General features: G+C 34.5%; 2 protein-coding genes across 2 annotated transcripts; both read left to right on the top strand.

The window, feature by feature from the left end:
* The first annotated feature begins 2,320 nt into the window (after positions 1–2,320).
* LOC135937910 (lipase maturation factor 2-like) lies at positions 2,321–11,129 on the top strand. The gene is made up of 11 exons (XM_065481257.1): positions 2,321–2,583; positions 4,800–4,983; positions 5,512–5,613; positions 5,936–6,129; positions 6,522–6,700; positions 6,873–7,008; positions 7,577–7,899; positions 8,163–8,409; positions 9,136–9,346; positions 10,116–10,250; positions 10,311–11,129. The coding sequence occupies exons 1-11, from the start codon at positions 2,475–2,477 to the stop codon at positions 10,417–10,419; spliced, it is 1,929 nt and encodes a 642-aa protein (XP_065337329.1). The 5' UTR covers positions 2,321–2,474; the 3' UTR covers positions 10,420–11,129.
* A 124-nt stretch (positions 11,130–11,253) lies between these two features.
* LOC135937917 (parkin coregulated gene protein-like) lies at positions 11,254–16,191 on the top strand. Its single transcript, XM_065481264.1, has 4 exons — positions 11,254–11,726; positions 13,342–13,513; positions 13,897–14,046; positions 14,933–16,191. Exons 1-4 carry the CDS (start codon positions 11,508–11,510, stop codon positions 15,094–15,096), a joined length of 705 nt encoding a protein of 234 aa, XP_065337336.1. The 5' UTR covers positions 11,254–11,507; the 3' UTR covers positions 15,097–16,191.
* Positions 16,192–16,901: the final 710 nt, after the last annotated feature.

Raw genomic sequence — 16,901 nt, forward strand, 5'->3', positions numbered from 1 at the left:
AAGCGAATTAGTCAGCCTTGGTTTGACGCTGACTGTTATTCTGCGAGAGCAGATTTATTGTTTCTGAGAGATTTCACAGATAATTTTTCTAAATATCCGGGTAAAAATACTGAAAGAGATGAAGTCTTAGAAATTTTCAACGAATGTAAGAAGTATTACAGAGGTTTATGCAGAGTAAAGAAGTCTCTCTTCATTGATAAAAGTGATGAAAAAATAATTCAGGACTCCGAGAAGTTTTGTTTTAAATTACTGAATAAAAATTGTGATACTACGCAAGTCAATAATGTTCCTATGCATGAATGGGAGGCTCATTTTGGAGCGATTTACAACAATGCCAAATTAAGCGCATCAGATTCTCTAAATCTAAAAGACCTTTTAATAAATTACACTAAAAATCCTACTGTTAAATGGTTCCTAGAAGATGAAGTAAATTTATCTATTAAGGAACTAAAAATTAAGAAAGCACCAGGGCTTGACTTGGTAACAAATAAATGTTTGAAAGAGTTAAACGTAGTTTTAAATAGTGAACTAACGAAATTTTATAATATATGCCTTCAGAATGGTATTTTTCCCGATTCCTGGAAACTCTCTAATTTGAAGCTTTTATTTAAAAACAAAGGTAGTCCGGAGGATGTAAACAATTATAGAGGGATCAATTTATCCTCCTCTATGTTTAATCTTTTGGACAAAATGCTTAACAAACGTTTGTATTCCTCTCTAATCAGCTATATTCCATTAAATCAATTCGGCTTTATTAAAGGGAAATCTACTGTACAAGCTGTAAATTTACTTATTCAACATATTCACTCAACAGTAATTGTAAATAAGAGACCCCTGTACGCTTTATTTTTAGATTTACAAAAAGCATTCGATTCTATTAGTAGAACATTTATCTTTAAGAAAGTCGTAGATACAAAAATCTTTTCTTTTGAAGAGCTAAACTTGCTTGCAGAAATTCTTGACGTAAATTTTCTATTAATTAATGATGGTATTTCCGTTTCTGAAGAAATTTTACAGTCAAACGGGGTTAAACAAGGAGGGTGCATGTCACCCTTCCTGTTCATTTTTGCTATCAGTGATATTAACGATATTATGAAAGATTTCCCTGGCGTTAAATGCATTTTGTATGCAGATGATATTGTACTTTTAAGTGAAAATTTAAATGATTTTTCCATTTTACTGCCCAGAATTACAGACTACCTAGCTATAAGATGTTTAAAATTAAACGAAAAGAAATGCCAAGTCATGAAATTTAGAGCCGGTGGTCATGGTCGTTATAGCAAAGTAGATTTGAACTGGGAAAAACAGAATAAAATTACCTTCTGCTCTTCAATTAATTATCTAGGAGTCACTTTCCAAACTGCAGGTGTATGTTTTAGTAAACATATTGATAAGAGAGTTAAAGCCTCAATATTTGCTACAGGCAAAATTAAAAATTTGTCAAAAAGTTCTATTGTTACAGCCAAAAAATTATTTGATTTAGCTATTTCTCCTGTTGCCTCATATGGTATTGAAGCTGTCTGGAAATACTTGACTTTAAAAGACTTAAATAATCTTGAATGTGCTAAGTCTAGATTTTTTAAGAAAGCCTTATGTGTCGATAAGAGAATGAAATCAAGATTTGTATATGATCTAGTTGAGACTGATTATTTTGTAAATGACTTAAAGACAAAATTCTCCCTGCCGGACACACCTGTTTATATTAAATTCTTGGATAATATGATGCATAAAAAACAAAATATTCACCCTAATTTTTACAGTACCCCAGCTATGACAAACAAGAACTGGTGGCTACCCTATTGTAAAGATCGAAGTGTTTTTACGAGATACTCTTTCCATGGTTATCATTTTCTGTTATGTAAAGACAAACGTTTCCATCTAGATGTTTCTGCTAATTGTGTTTGCCAATTCTGCGATGAAAGCGGTATAGACATGTATCATTTCCTCAATTGTAAAAATAATACAACTACCTTATTTCAAGCTGCTAAATATAAGAAATTGCAGTTAAATAATATCGTTATATAATGTACTCTGTGTTGTACACCGTTGGTGTCTAATATAATAAATAATAAAAAAAAATTTATATCACTGTTGCACTGTAAGTTTTTCAAAAACATATTTGATTCCAAAATCGACGGTACAAAAGGCAAAGGCGGCACTGCATTTCTTTATCTATCACGCGATTTCCAAACTTTCGACTGGAGCGCCTGCAGAGCGACGAAGTATGCAACCGGGAGACCAGGCGCGTGCAAGTGGTTGCCTACCGTGGCGCTGCCTGCCGGCTGTTCGCCAGTTTGCGCCGAAAGAAAGAAATTCGATCCGCGCAGGCAGGCAGGCAGACGGACGGACGGTCGTCGGGTGGTACGCACGGCTGCCGAAGCCACGAGCACCGAGCAAAGCGAAGCAAAGCAGCGTTCGAGCGTCAGTTCTCGTGGTCGGACGGCGACTGCAACACAGCGCGAGTGCGGTGACAGATGGCGGCCACCTTCCTGCCTCCCGTCAGGTACACCAGGAACCTCTTCCTGCGCTGCGTCTCCGCCGTCTACCTCTTCACCTTCCTCTCCATCTACGTCCAGATTCCAGGTGAGGACTGATTTTTCAGCGATTATCCCTCCCCCACTCTTCATTGGGAAGATTTTCTTGTAAATTTTGTCACATGACAATGCAAATATTTTCACACACTCGCCGCCTACCTGATGTAATTCGAGCCTCCCGCACTGTGACTTTTATGTGGCTCGACCAGCTCCGCAGCGCACGTGAGAGAGCCACATTCATTTTGTCAGACCCCGCTTGCTGCTGTTGCTGCTGGAGTCGTGTTTCATTAGAGCTTGATTACTCTTTGCCAATTGAAGCAGAGAGCAAATTATATGTAGGAGAGGTTCTTTCGTATTTTGTTTGCGACTGAATTCTTTTCATGGAGGCCTATTTATTTCTTAAATTGAGTAGTAATTTTTGAATTTTTCTTTTTAAAATAATGAAGATAAATTTGAAATTTATTATGTTAGGGAAATTTGGGTATAAAAACTCTAGATCAGGTTGTATAAAATATTTTACAACATTTCAATATCAAATAAATCTTAAAATGCCTGAGGTTGTGGACCTATAATAATTAATTACGATTTTAATATGAATAAAATTTATTGGAAAATATTCAAGCCACATAAATATTTCTGCTCGATTTTTTTAATGGAAAGTGAAGTAGATTTCTACAAAATTCATAAAGACTTGCTACCCAACAGTATGAAATGCTTCCAAAATGTTCCAAATGTTTTAATAGTACGTAAACCTTAATTTCAAAATTACTCACATTTAAATATTGACTATTTTAAATAAAAAAATTCGGTTTCGAGTTGAATCATCATTTATTGTAACGTACGTAATATAAGCGAGTCGTTTAACACAGACGGTGTTTATCTGATGGAGACAGATGCAATTGAAAATTGCTGACGCTGCTCCTTCTGATACAATAAGCAGAGCAGAAACTTTTACCATCAAGTGCTGGCACATGTCATGCGCCTTTGCCGATATTCAACCAAAGAGAAATTGGACCATCAGATTTAAAACACCTATTTAATAAATGAATTTAAATAATAATTTAACTTTTAATAGCGGATATTAATTAAAACCAAAAATTGTAAATTATTTTAGGCTTTTTAGGTTTCTGTAAAAATGTTTGGATCGAAATAAATTAGGCATTTAAGTAATTTCAAAATCTTTTAGGTGATTTTTCCCTGACTATATAAAGAAAAAATGATATAAATCGCAGCAGAAGAGACTGTCATATGTAGCATTTAAAATTTGACCTATTTAAAGCTTCAAAATCATTAGCTTCATCGATAAATTTTGATCGTTTTAAAGAGTTAAAGAAAACTGAACGATTGATGAGAATGAGACTTGGTTTCTCAGTTAAATTTGTTTGCTGAGAGATCATAAAATCTGATGATTGATGATTTACCTAATTTCGTGATCGGTTTCTTATATAAAATTGATATTTACGATTAAAAAGTATAAAAAGCCTAAGGAAAACGGTTATTTTTCAATTTTCCTATCAATTTGAGATAATATTTTAGACACAATATTTAAACGATCTTTATTTCTCTTAACAAAACCAAGGAAACAAATTTAAAGTCAAACATGTTCTCCAGATTTGGATTATTCTCTGATTTGATTTATAATTTGGACTATTAGTTGTTTGCCAACGTTCTGTGCGAATTTATACGGTTTTATTTAAATTTAAATATCTCGAAAGTTCATGGTTTGTGCCTATTCTAAATCCGAAGAAATTAAACTGCCAAAAATGTTAAAATATGTATTATTTGGTTGAGGTGCAAAATTGAAGTTTGAAGAGAAAAATAAATCTCACTCGTTATTGGTCTAGATTATTTCTCTCGGGTAGATTGTTGCCTGCATAACAAATCCATCACCGAAGGAATAACAATTTAGCAGTAAGCTCAATAGAAAATATAATGATATAAAATAAATATTTTCGTAACCTCTAGAGCTTTTTAAAATATTTGAAAAGCTAAAAGGTGAATTTACGCGCGGCATTTTTAAAAAAAGTTTTTCCCTTTTTAAAAATGTCTATGTCGAATAAAAAAGACCCGTACATATTTAGATCAATTCTCTCTGTAACAAAATTGGATTAGAACCCATTATTGGTACGGATAAAAATCAATCGATAAATCATTAGACTGGAAAATCAATAATAACATTGTCCTAGGTGGTTCGACGACCCGTGCAGAGATGGATAGAGTGTGTAACAAAAATATGACTCTTACGTGTTTGTTTCATGTTCGCAGGTCTGAACGGCAGCAATGGTATTTGTCCGGCGAGGTCGCAGCTCGAGCCGAGCCGGAGCAGAACGCTGCTCGAACAAATAAACGCGAAACCGACACTTGTGTGGCTTGCGCCTCATTTGGGTCTCGACGCCGAGCACACCCTCGAGCTGATTGCACTTCTAGGGGCTTTCCTCGCCTTCTTGGGGTCCGTAATATTGCATCAGCACCCGCTAGCACGGAATTATTATTATTATTCAAGACGCACACACGTACACGATTACCCACACGCGCCTTTCAAGTCTTCCTCCACTCACATTTGGCTGTTTTTTATTATTAATTTTGTCACAAGCTGTCAAATTGTTGAATTTTTTTGGAGAAATTTAACACAAAGAGAATTAGAACATTTTAAATCACATCTTTTACAGTTTTATTTTTTGCTCTAATTACGTTTCAGCAATTTTTTAATTAAATTATTGTTAAGTAAAATAATGTACAAGCTATTATTATTTTTTGCTATTTTGGAAGTTATTTTAAGATTCTTAGATTTAACTAAAAATTAATTTATTCAATTTTACGTACACATTTTTTCTATTTAATTTTAAGTATTGGGGAACACACATACACAACACACAGCGTGCAAGTAAAATAAATTATATGAATGATGCATCAGAAATCCTAGAAAATTTATTTTATAATTTGTTACTAAATTTCACATTTTAACTTTAAATTTCAGCACTGTCAGTCAGAAGGCATGCATTCTGCCCACTTTTTTCCTGCTGTGGAGCTTCTTCCTCTCCATTTTCCAAGTCAATCCAGTCTTCATGAACCACCAGGCGTAAGTATAAAAGTAGACTACTATTTAGAGCAACTTAGATCCAAAGCATTTATTTCTGAGAGAAAAAAATGAAACGAATATTTTACTAGTAAGTTACAAATTATTATCATTTTATTGTCATCAAACCATTATGATTTCGACAGTTGATTTATTTAAAAATTTATGAGGAGAGATTTATCATTTTTTTTGTGAAATATTTAAATTATTAATTAAATATTTTGACAATTCTTTGCCAAATTGCATGTGAGTCAACTCTTTGTGTAAATTTGCTTTAAAATTCCACACATGAAATTTAAAAATTTATATTGAAATTCCGTTAAAGGGACAAACTGCTACTAGAGACGGGAGTCCTGTGCATCCTTTTGGCTCCATTGACGCCCGGTGGCGTCAAGAAATCCGCATTCAAGGACGCAATCGTTCTGTTCATGATCAAGTGGCTGCTGTTTAGGCTCATGTTCTCCACCTGCATAGTCAAGTTCACCACCAAGGGCAGTAAATTGTGGTGGCAACTCGCAGGTAAACAACTTAATTCTCTAAAGGAAAATCAAAATATTAAAAAAAAATATCCACGCACAATTTTGTCAAATTCGGTTCGGATAACCTTAAAAAGTACCTTTCATGTTCTTTAAAACGTACTTTCTAAGATTTAATAAATAATATTTTGAATACAGACGTTTTTAAAAAATAAAATTGTATTTTTTGGGACTCAAAAATAGTTTAAACAACATGAATTAAAATTGAATTATTCGTACGTCATAAAAACACTCATTAGCAAGTAAATTAGAGCACAATTTTGTATGGATTCATTTAAAAGACATCTTTTATTCAATTTTTCTTCAAATTAGCTACAAAATTCATAACCAAATTGAATTATATTAAAATTTTTAAGATAATTCTATATTTTGTAGGTTTGGACGTTTACTACGAGGTGCAGTGGCTGCCGAACTACCTGTCGTGGCACATGCACCACCTGCCGCGGTGGTTCCTGCACTTGTGCACGCTGTACACGCACTTCACGGAGGTGGTGGTGCCATTTTTCTTCTTCCTTCCCGTGCACTTCGCCTCCGTCGTCGCCTTCTACTGCCAGGTCATTAAATTTGAATTGAATTCCGGGGAACACTCTCTCCTGATATGCACGTGAGGCCTCGAGAGAGAGAAAGAGGGAGAGAGGAAAATAAAATATGTGCACTTCCGAGTGGCACACATTATGCGCCGAGATGCTAATGCCGCCGCCCCATTAAAGTGGAAATTGTCCGCAGATATTCCTCCAACTCTGCATACTGTTCACCGGCAACTACGGAATTTTAAACCTGCTCATCTGCGTCCTTTGCATTTCCCTCCTCGACGACCGGAACTTCAACGCTGAGCAGAAAAGTAAAGCAGCAGAATCCACTGGTAACTTTTATAATTCTTATTTAAATTTACTGAGCACCAATAAATTAGCTTGCCATGGAGTGGAAAATAGTTAAATACACCAGTTGTATAAGCCCTTAGTGTTTGAAGCTGCCAACAGATGGCGCCACCGTATACTTTAGCAATAAATTTAATTTTAAGGCACTTCCGCTGCGATTTCAGACTCAATCCTGCCAATGTGCATTCTTCACTTTATATTTTTTTATTTTGACGTGCTGAAAACAAAAATCAGTCCAACCATTTGCCGTAGAAACGTTGGTAAAGATTTTATATTTCAAAAATTAGTTTTTCACGATTTTACGGCGATTGGCTGAACCGATTTTGCTTTTCAGCACGTCAAAGGAAAGCAAATTAAGTGAAGAATGCAGAGTAGCAAGATTGAGTCTGGAATTACAGCGGAAGTGCCTTAAAATTAAATTTATTTTGAAAGTATACAGTGGCGCCATCTGTTGGTGGATTCGAACACTAAAGTACTTATGCAACTGTTCTATTGATTATAAATTTTTCCTAAACGAAACACAAGGATTGAAAGTCTTTGAAAATTCTGCAGATTCGTCAGAGCCAAAATACTCAATACAATCGAAAATTGGCGTCACCCTTGCGTACTTGCTGGCCGCCGTGTGGGCGTACAGGTCGCTGACCTTCGGTCCGACCGGCCTGGAGCTGCAGGGCGACCCGAAGGACGTGGACGAGTTTCTACGGTGGTTCGTGCCGCTGTTCCCTGGAATAGTCCTCGCTTTCCTCTGCTACGAAAGCGGCAAGATGGTGTCCATAACTTTGCTCCGCAGCGACTCGTGCAAAGAGAAATTGCTGCCGATCGCTGTCCTCGTTGTCCACATTATTGCCTGCATCATCCTCTTGGCCTTCTCTGCCGTGAGTTATCAATTAGTTCAAAATTGATTATTAGTACACAATTTCATTTTTTATATATAATGTTTTACAAGTTATATGACTATGTCTAGTATAAAACTAAAAGAGTTTTTTAGTAAAATTGTTTTTAAGTTAAGCATTGTATATCTCGTATCCTCTTTCATGTCTTTTTAAAAAATAAAATAAAAGACAATTAAAATATACTCTTTAAAAATTGTTAGATCAATGTCAAAGGATTTTATTAAGGAATTTATTTGAATTTTCAGGTGTCATTCTCGGTCATCAGGCCGCCGAGCGCAACCGAACCGCAGATGATGGTGGCCCTGCGTCCGATCTACGTCCAGGTGCATAAGTGGCACCTGACGAGTCCGTATAGCATGTACCTGCAGATCGACGACAAGATCGTGCGCAAGGAGATCGTAATTGAAGGCTCTAACTCGCTCAAGGGGCCGTGGGCCGAGTTCAACTTCAAATACAAGCCCGGCAACGTCAACAGGTCACTGCCCATCATTGGTATGGAGGTTTTTTCTTTTTCATTTACTTAAATTAAAAGTCATAATGAAAATGAGGAATTTTTAATACTTTTTTCCTTTAGTCTAATGGACTTGGTTCTGTAAAATCAGCCCAATTTAAGAGCATATAATTTTTACCTGTTTATGAAACAACATTATTTAATCCGTTGTAGATTCATCAACAATTAATTTGGAAAGCTGTCTAAAATCATCATAATATACCAAGTAGGAGCATAGTACACTTTTCATTTCCGAAATTTCTAGCTCAATATGTCATTACTACTTAAAGTCAATTTAAAAAAAATCTTCTATAATGGGCATAATGATTTTTCTAACAATAAAATTCATAATAATTCTGATTATATTAAGATTGGTTTAAATTTATAGTAAACACTAATTTTGTAATAAAATATTTTTGATTATTTCAACTATTTATTAATAATAAAAAAATCTAAAATTGTATTGAAAATGGTTATTTTTTGCAACCAATATATTTTATAAATCGAATCAATAATTATATTTTATATTTTGGTTACTGTAATAATTTTTGAAAAAATTAAAATTAAATTTTATCAGCAATACGAAATTTTAACGACGTTTTAAAGAACAATAATGTTTTTTGGGATATCATTTTATTTAATTTATAGCAAATTTTTTTCATTAAGAACAATGAGGTCCAATTAAACTGAAGAATATATTATATGTGCTTTATGGTTTTGTTTCGCAGTGCCTCACCAGCCTCGTCTGGACTGGCAGATGTGGCACGCGGCGCTAAGCACGTACCAACACAATCCGTGGACGCTGAGCCTCGCCTACCGCCTCCTGCAGGGCCAACCGGACGTGCTGCAGCTCTTGGACCCCAGCAATCCTTTCGTCCTGCCACCCAAGTACGTCAGGGCAGCTGTCTACGTCTACAAGTACACGCCCTGGTCTGAAAGGTGACACTTATAACAGTTCTTTTTAGCAGATTAATCTTAAACGATGTCGTTTTATTTGTTTTCAATTTCTCTATAGATGGTCAAATTTAAGCATGCTCAATTATTTCGGACGAAGTTTTGATTCCAAAATGCGGGAGAGCTCTTTAAAATGCTTTGAAATCTTGATTTTTCTTTTTATAGCTCTCAAAATTATTTTGCTCTGAAAAAAAATAAATTCAGTTTTTCAGACTATCATCCATTAAATTTTATGAGCTCTGAATGTAGAGTAATTTCTAATTACACAGGAAGAATGGCACAAAAAATTCATTCTATTGCTAAATTTTCATTCAAAAGAATATTAAATTTTATCATGTCCCAAAAATCATTTTTTTCTGGAAACGAACATTTTAGATTTAAAAAAAATAACAAACCCTTTTTAGGCTCAGTTAAATTAGCCTTTTTAAAATTGCTAAGCTCGCAGTTATCATGTCAATATTAAATACACTTGCATATATTGTCAAAAATAATAAATTCCTACATTTTAGGATTTAAATTTTTATATTGCTCTCTGGTTTCAAATTAATGATAAAATGTTTTTATATAAAAAATTCGCTAGAAGTCCTTTGCCGATAGCCTTTTTCAGCCCTATTACAGGAAAATTTAATCAATATTATATCGATGAACTATACACATTCAAATTGTTAAATATAGAGTAATGAATTTTTGATATATAAAAATCCTGATTTAATTTTACCCTAACAATTATTACGGAAATCATTTAAATTTTCAGGTATGGTTCAGCGTGGTGGACACGGCAGCGAAAGGGCGACTATTTCCCGATCTACGCGGTGGACCACCCGCCGCTGCTCGATTTCCTGAAGCAACACAAAATCGTTGGCGCCAAAGACTGGCCTGTGCGGACTAGGTTTGAATCTGAATAAACCTTTAATTTAAATCTGATTTTAAAATTGAAATAAATTTTCAGGTGGCTGGTGTCACTCTTAAGTACCCTGAGGACGCAGCTCGATCCATCCGTCTTCTTGTGGTCCTTCTTCGTGGCCGCCTTCGCGCTCATCGTGACTGGAACGCGCTGAACACAAACGCCATATATCTCACTTTTGATGTGATTGTAAAATCGTAGACTTGGGAATTTTTAATTTTGGATCTGAATATAAGGGAAGAAATTTTGTCCCTTTTATTCTGGATGAAAATTTGTCATTTTCGATGAGTAATTTTAATTTTTAAAATAAATATCCTGGTTTTGGTGTCCTCTAAATTGAATTAATCTCTTAAAAATGTTAAGATGTAAATTTTTTAATTTTAATTTAAATGTGGTTTGGTTAAAAAATTGTAGCTCTAGAATTTTAATTTATTTTTTGGTTAGTCTTCATTTAAATTCCCAAGTCTGACGAACTCTGCGAACCAAATTTTGGATTTCAAAGAAATACCTGTCTGGGAAACAGTTTCAACGAGTGCCTTTATTGTAGAGAAAGGTCGTTTGAAAGTCTGATACCCCTTTTCCAGCTGTCGAATTATAATTTATTTCGCAGTGCAGAAAATGCTGACGTGCGAGCGGCATTTCGAATGCGCGGCGGAAACTGCACTCTTATTTTAAACATGAAGCTTTTCTATTTAAAGATGCTAAAAATGGGCTTATATAACACACTTTTCCCTTGGAGCCTAGTTTGAAATTCAAATTTGAGAGTGTTTTCACCAATGAATCACGGTGAGGTGTGTGTGTGTATGAGTGTCGAAATTTATTACAATAAAAAACAAAAACGATTCAGCCGTAATATAAACCTGCGCTGCTGGACTTTGCCTCAACAAGTACCAAAAATATATTTTATTCATTTTTGACCGACTTTCGAATATATTGTCCTTCACGATGAGAAAAAAAACAATAAATGAAATCGATCTGCAGCGCGCACGCAAAAAGCCGACTTTTTGACTTTGTGCCGTCCTCTCGCTTATACATACGAGACACGAATAATAAAAAACACAAATCGCGGTGCAAACACGTCAGCGCGGAGCCTGCGGCGTTCCTTTTTATTATTTTCGTCAAAGCATTATTTATAATACGTTTATTGGGCGACCTAGAAAGATGTTTGGGCGTCGCTAAGCAACCCCTGGCGCTGGAGAGCTCGCTGCTCAATCGCCACTCGGCCGACAATTCGGGAAGACCATGCCGACGGCGGCCCAGCCTCGAATCGCGACGAGACACGTGCCGGCCTTCAGCACCCAGGCCGTGCAGCGCCACGTGCAGGTGCGGCCGCCGCCCAGGGCAGAGGCCAGCAGGCCGCGGCCGCTCGCCAGGCCCACCGCCTTCCGAAAGTTCTACGAGCGCGGCGACTTCCCCATTGCGCTCGAGTTCGACACTTTTGGCCACAAGATTGCCTGGAAGGTGAGTCTGCTCAAGGAAAAGGTTTGGCAAAATCATTATATAAATTTGGCAAATGATCAGAAACCCGTTGACAATTTTTTTTAATTATGATCAGGAATATTTTGAGAGAAGATTTCCAAGATATTATTTCTACCTTTTATTTCACAATTCCAAGGATAATAATTAAATTAGATGGAAGTCAAAATATTAAGTCTATATCAAGAGCGCTATTGGAAAAACAGTTTTTCAATTTTAACTATAATTTTTAGAGATAGGGCTGCCCTACAGATCGAACTGGCTGTTTTTTTTATTTATTTATTTTTAATATTCCTTCTTGATTTTTTTACTTTTCATACTGGACCAACATCTTGCCACTTTAACTGTCTGTAAATAATTTGAACAAATCTTCAATTGGAATTTATTTAAAATAAAATGGAAAATTTGGAGAAAAATACGCTCAATAGTTTCCGCTGTCAACTACAGGCTCACATTTCCTGGTAAAAACTCGATTTGCTTCCATGAACGAGTCCTCGCGTGCTACCTTCAATGAATATACATATTTTAATTTGGGGAAAAGAAAATAAAGAAGACAACTAGCTGCCATTTGTACTCTGTGCTGCGTTACTTGACAATAATGAGGAAAAATGCATTTTTAAACTGTATACCGCCAAGTCGACTCACTGCCTCTATTTTTATTTGAAATTTAAACAATTTTTCTTTTTTTAACAATAGCTTTTTGTTAAAACAACGCAAAATAGATTTTTTAACATTTTCAAAGAAAAATCATTTTTGTAAATATTGCTCATTTAATTTATTTTTGTACAAGCATTCAATAGTTATTGTTATATCGATTTTAATTTATAAACGAGAGAAAAGAATCCAAGGTTATGTTTATAGAACGTGAGTTGCATATCAGTATGTAAGAGCACCCTTAAAATTGTGTATAAGTTTTTATTATAAATCTAATTCATTCATTCAATTAAATTCACTCAAATAAACTAAATAAATTAATTATTTTAATTTCTATCACCAAAAAATTGAAAAAAATGCATAACATTATTCTTTAAATTTTTAAGAAATTTTACATTTTTAATGGCTTGTATCTTGTAAGTTATGTATTTTAATATTTGTTGCAAATACTGTACGGCTATTTTGAGAATTTTTAAAAGATAAAAAATAGAGGTAAATAATATACTATATATGGTCCATTATTTGATAAGACGTCAGATATACATACAACATTTAAAGGTTTCACCTACAATTATATTAGCTTACCAAGACATTCAGTTTTTTTTTTGGTAATTTCCTTTCCTGAATCATCAGTTATTTCAAAAGTAATGTGGTTTGGTCGTAGGGAACGAGCTAAATAATACATATTATTATATCAATTAAATTTTAAAAAAAATCGTCAAAAATACAACAATGTCCGCATAAGAAAACCATTGAAACTATAAAAAACGAACAAACATACCAGCAAAATTTAATGAAATAAATAAATGCAATTTGTTTTATTAATATTTTGATCATTTTTCCGTTCGAGTTGCGGAGTAGTCTTCTCTAGAAACAACTCAGCACTGCGCCAAGTGTGACGTTCAGTGAGATTAATTGGGTGCGAGTCTTTTTTTCCTTTTCTCAGGTGAGCCTAGACAAATTGGACTTTCACCACTACCTGCCGTTGTTCTTTGATGGATTGTGCGAAACCGACCATCCGTACACCTTTTTTGCTCAGCGCGGAATCGCCGACATGCTCGAACACGGCGGCTCGAGGATTCTGCCAGTCGTGCCTCAACTCATCATCCCCATCAGAAGTGAGCACCACAACAACACAATGCTGGAATTAATTTTTTTTTCGAATAATTAAAATGCTATTTCTTAATTTGCACGAAATAAATCTGATATCCTTACCGGTAATTGTCTATGCCATATATTTATAATATTTTTGTTATTTGAATATCTTTCTCTTCGAGAAGAGCACCCCATTATTTATTATTCACTTCCCATCAGATTAAATTAAACAAGGAACAAGTTTTGAGCAAACATTCAAGTTAAAATTGTTTCTTCAGATTATAAATTATTCAAAATTAATTCGTGTAATAATATACCAACGGTTTTTGAATGAAATTTAAAAATAAAATAAGACTTTAAATGTTTATTAGTCAACTATTTTTTATTAATTACCTGATTATTGCAGATGCACTAAACACAAGACATCCCGAAATCGTGTGCAACACGCTGAAAGTGCTGCAGGGGCTGGTGACCTCGGCTGACCTGGTCGGACAGGCCTTGGTGCCCTACTACCGCCAAATTCTGCCCGTGCTCAACCTGTTCAAGAACAAAAACAGTGAGTTTGCATAAAACACACACTGACGCAACCTTTGTTCTCTATATGCCGTCGCCCGAAACGGAAATTAGAGAGGAAAAGGAAACTCGATATTTACGAGTTGATCTCGCGACCTCCAGATTATAAACTGCAAATGATATAATCTTATTTATAGTTCTTGAATTGAAAGGAAATTTGAGTCTTGCTTTTCTCTTTTTTTAGAAAAAATTAATATTCATTTTTACGGGCTTTCCTGGACAATTTTGAGTAGGATTCCTCTCGCCAAGCCCAATCGAACTGTCACAAAATTTGATATCCTGGTCAAGGTCAGAGGCCACTAAATTTAATTTTAATTTACAATTGAAACTTTGGAAATTAGTTCAGAATGTTGGAATTTCGAAAATAATGCTTACAAGTTGCTCCAAGACATGAAATAAATAGTGTGAATATTACAAAGTGGTTTTCTTATTTTAAAAAAAAATCCTCCAAAAAACATGATTTTTGCGAATTGCATTTATTGTCAATGCATAATCAATTAAAAAAATGCAAAAATTAACCACCACTAGATTCGTCTCGACGTATCCTGACCAGCTAAAAGGGGTGAATTACCCTTCGTCCCCAAATTTCTTTATTTTAACCCCCTTGAAATATGTAAAAACTTTTTAACGCTGGATTTATTTCTTCTTTTGCACTTAAAATTTTGTTACTGTTTATTTTAAAATAACGTAAATTAATTTTTCTCCTTCTTGCATTCATGAATCCCGAACTCGTAAAAAATAGATAATTTCCCACGTAATTCGAACAATCATTTCATATTTACTCCTTTTTTTAAATTTGTTTAATTGAAATTTTCGTTCTTTACTCTATTTAATGTTTTTCGATTTAATCTAATTGTTACAATTTGCAGTAAATATCGGTGACGGGATCGACTTCAGCCAGCACAAGAGGAAAAACATCGGCGACTTGGTGCAGGAGACGCTGGAAGTGCTGGAGCGCTACGGCGGGCCGGACGCTTTCATCAACATCAAATACATGATTCCCACCTACGAGTCGTGCTTAATCGTCAGTTAAATTGGATTCGAATTCGAAGCGAGAGCGCACAACTTGGCCGGATATCTAGATGAGAAGGGAAAAGGAATGCGTCTAGCTGCATGAATTCCCATTTATTGTTAAACTTGCGTCGGAATGAGAGAGACTGAACGCTTATGAAACTTTCCTCGGCGCGGCGCGGCACATAGAGGGTTGATTTGCGCTGACTGTTGGCTTAACTTTTGGCGCATACATCGAGTGTACCGTACAATTTATTCGATTCTATATGTAAAAGGAAATAAAGTGTAGAATGCGGGAAAATGGAGAGAGGAGCAGCTGCTTTTGGCTTTTTGTGTCAACCGATTTCATTTGAAAACCCGATAATTTTAAATTGCATGGATACAAAATAAATTTGTTCTTAAAGAGACTATTAGGTTAAAATAATTTTGGACTGCATATAGTTTCTAGAGGGAAGTGAAACATTAATTTAATTTATTCGTACACCGTTGGTGCTTAGTAAAATTCCATTCTAATTGGCAGTAACAGGCAGTAATTAAATGTAATTGAAATATAACATAAACAAAAGGTACAGACTTTAATTTGATATAAATTAAATTGAAATCGGAGATATTAATAGAATACATTTTCGAACTGGATAGCAGCTTCAAGATTAATCAACTCCACTTCATTGGTAAAAACACGATTCTTACCCAAATTGCATTGTGATGTAGAATAAAAGAGCCATTCCACTGCGGTGTTTTAGCTTCTGTTTAGTTTTACAAAGTATTTAGTTTTAATTTTAATTATACATATTCGAAGGACCATACAGTGTTGTAAGAAATAAAAATCAAATGTTCCTCTATAGAGATATGTTGATTATGTTCTGCACTGTATTTAATAAATCTTTACTAGACGTAAATATATTTTATAGATCCTGCATCAGAGTGATTTTTTGCCCATCGCAATTATGTCTATTTGTCCTTTTTAATCAATATTCTCTCTCATTTCCCAGCGCTTTAGTCTTTATCTTATTGTACAAAAGTAAAAAATTAGAAAATTTCGTTGCCGTTCAAATTGAAAGCATTGTTTTGTTTATACAACTGAAAATCCTAAGAAGAAAAAAGCTGTACTACCGAACATAGCGAATCTTTAAAGGACAGAAATGGTTGAAATTAATATTCAATACGTCACACATCGTTGGCTTTGGTAAGTAGTGGTAAATCGAATTTAATTATATATGGAATCTAACAAAATAATAAACAAAATTCAAATCAGGCCCGAGTCACAGTTTTAAATTTTATATTTCTCCAAATTTTCTGAATAATTGAGCGGCTAATTCGCCACTGGTTTTTCGCTTTATTTCGATTCCTCTCGTCGCGATCTATACAATTTTTCCTAATTTGAAAAAAGTAGCAATTAGAAGACACTGCTTGCCGCTTGATTAGCATTAAAACTTTGTTGCTGATTTTCTAAGAAATTTATGCTGCAAAACATGGGAAAATTTCAAGTTTTTCCTAATTTATAGAAAACATTTTACGAAATTATCAAAACTATTTAATAATTGTTCTTAATTAAACAATAAAGTTCAGATTATAAATGTCTTAATAAAGAAATGGAATTTGCTATGAAAATTCAGGGCCAAGCCCTCAAAGTTTTAAGAAAAAAAAAATATCTTCACAATCATAAAATTGTAAAAGCTTCACATTTATTACTACTTACTTAAATTTTGTTGATTGAATATGTATTACAAAAAATAAATTTTTTAACAAATTTAATGCATTATGTTCCTGACGGTAATTTTTGTTCACAAAATTGATGTAGGAATTTAATGGATTTCAACTGGAAAA

Source organism: Cloeon dipterum, chromosome 2, assembly GCF_949628265.1.
Source record: "Cloeon dipterum chromosome 2, ieCloDipt1.1, whole genome shotgun sequence".
Taxonomy (NCBI): domain Eukaryota; kingdom Metazoa; phylum Arthropoda; class Insecta; order Ephemeroptera; family Baetidae; genus Cloeon; species Cloeon dipterum.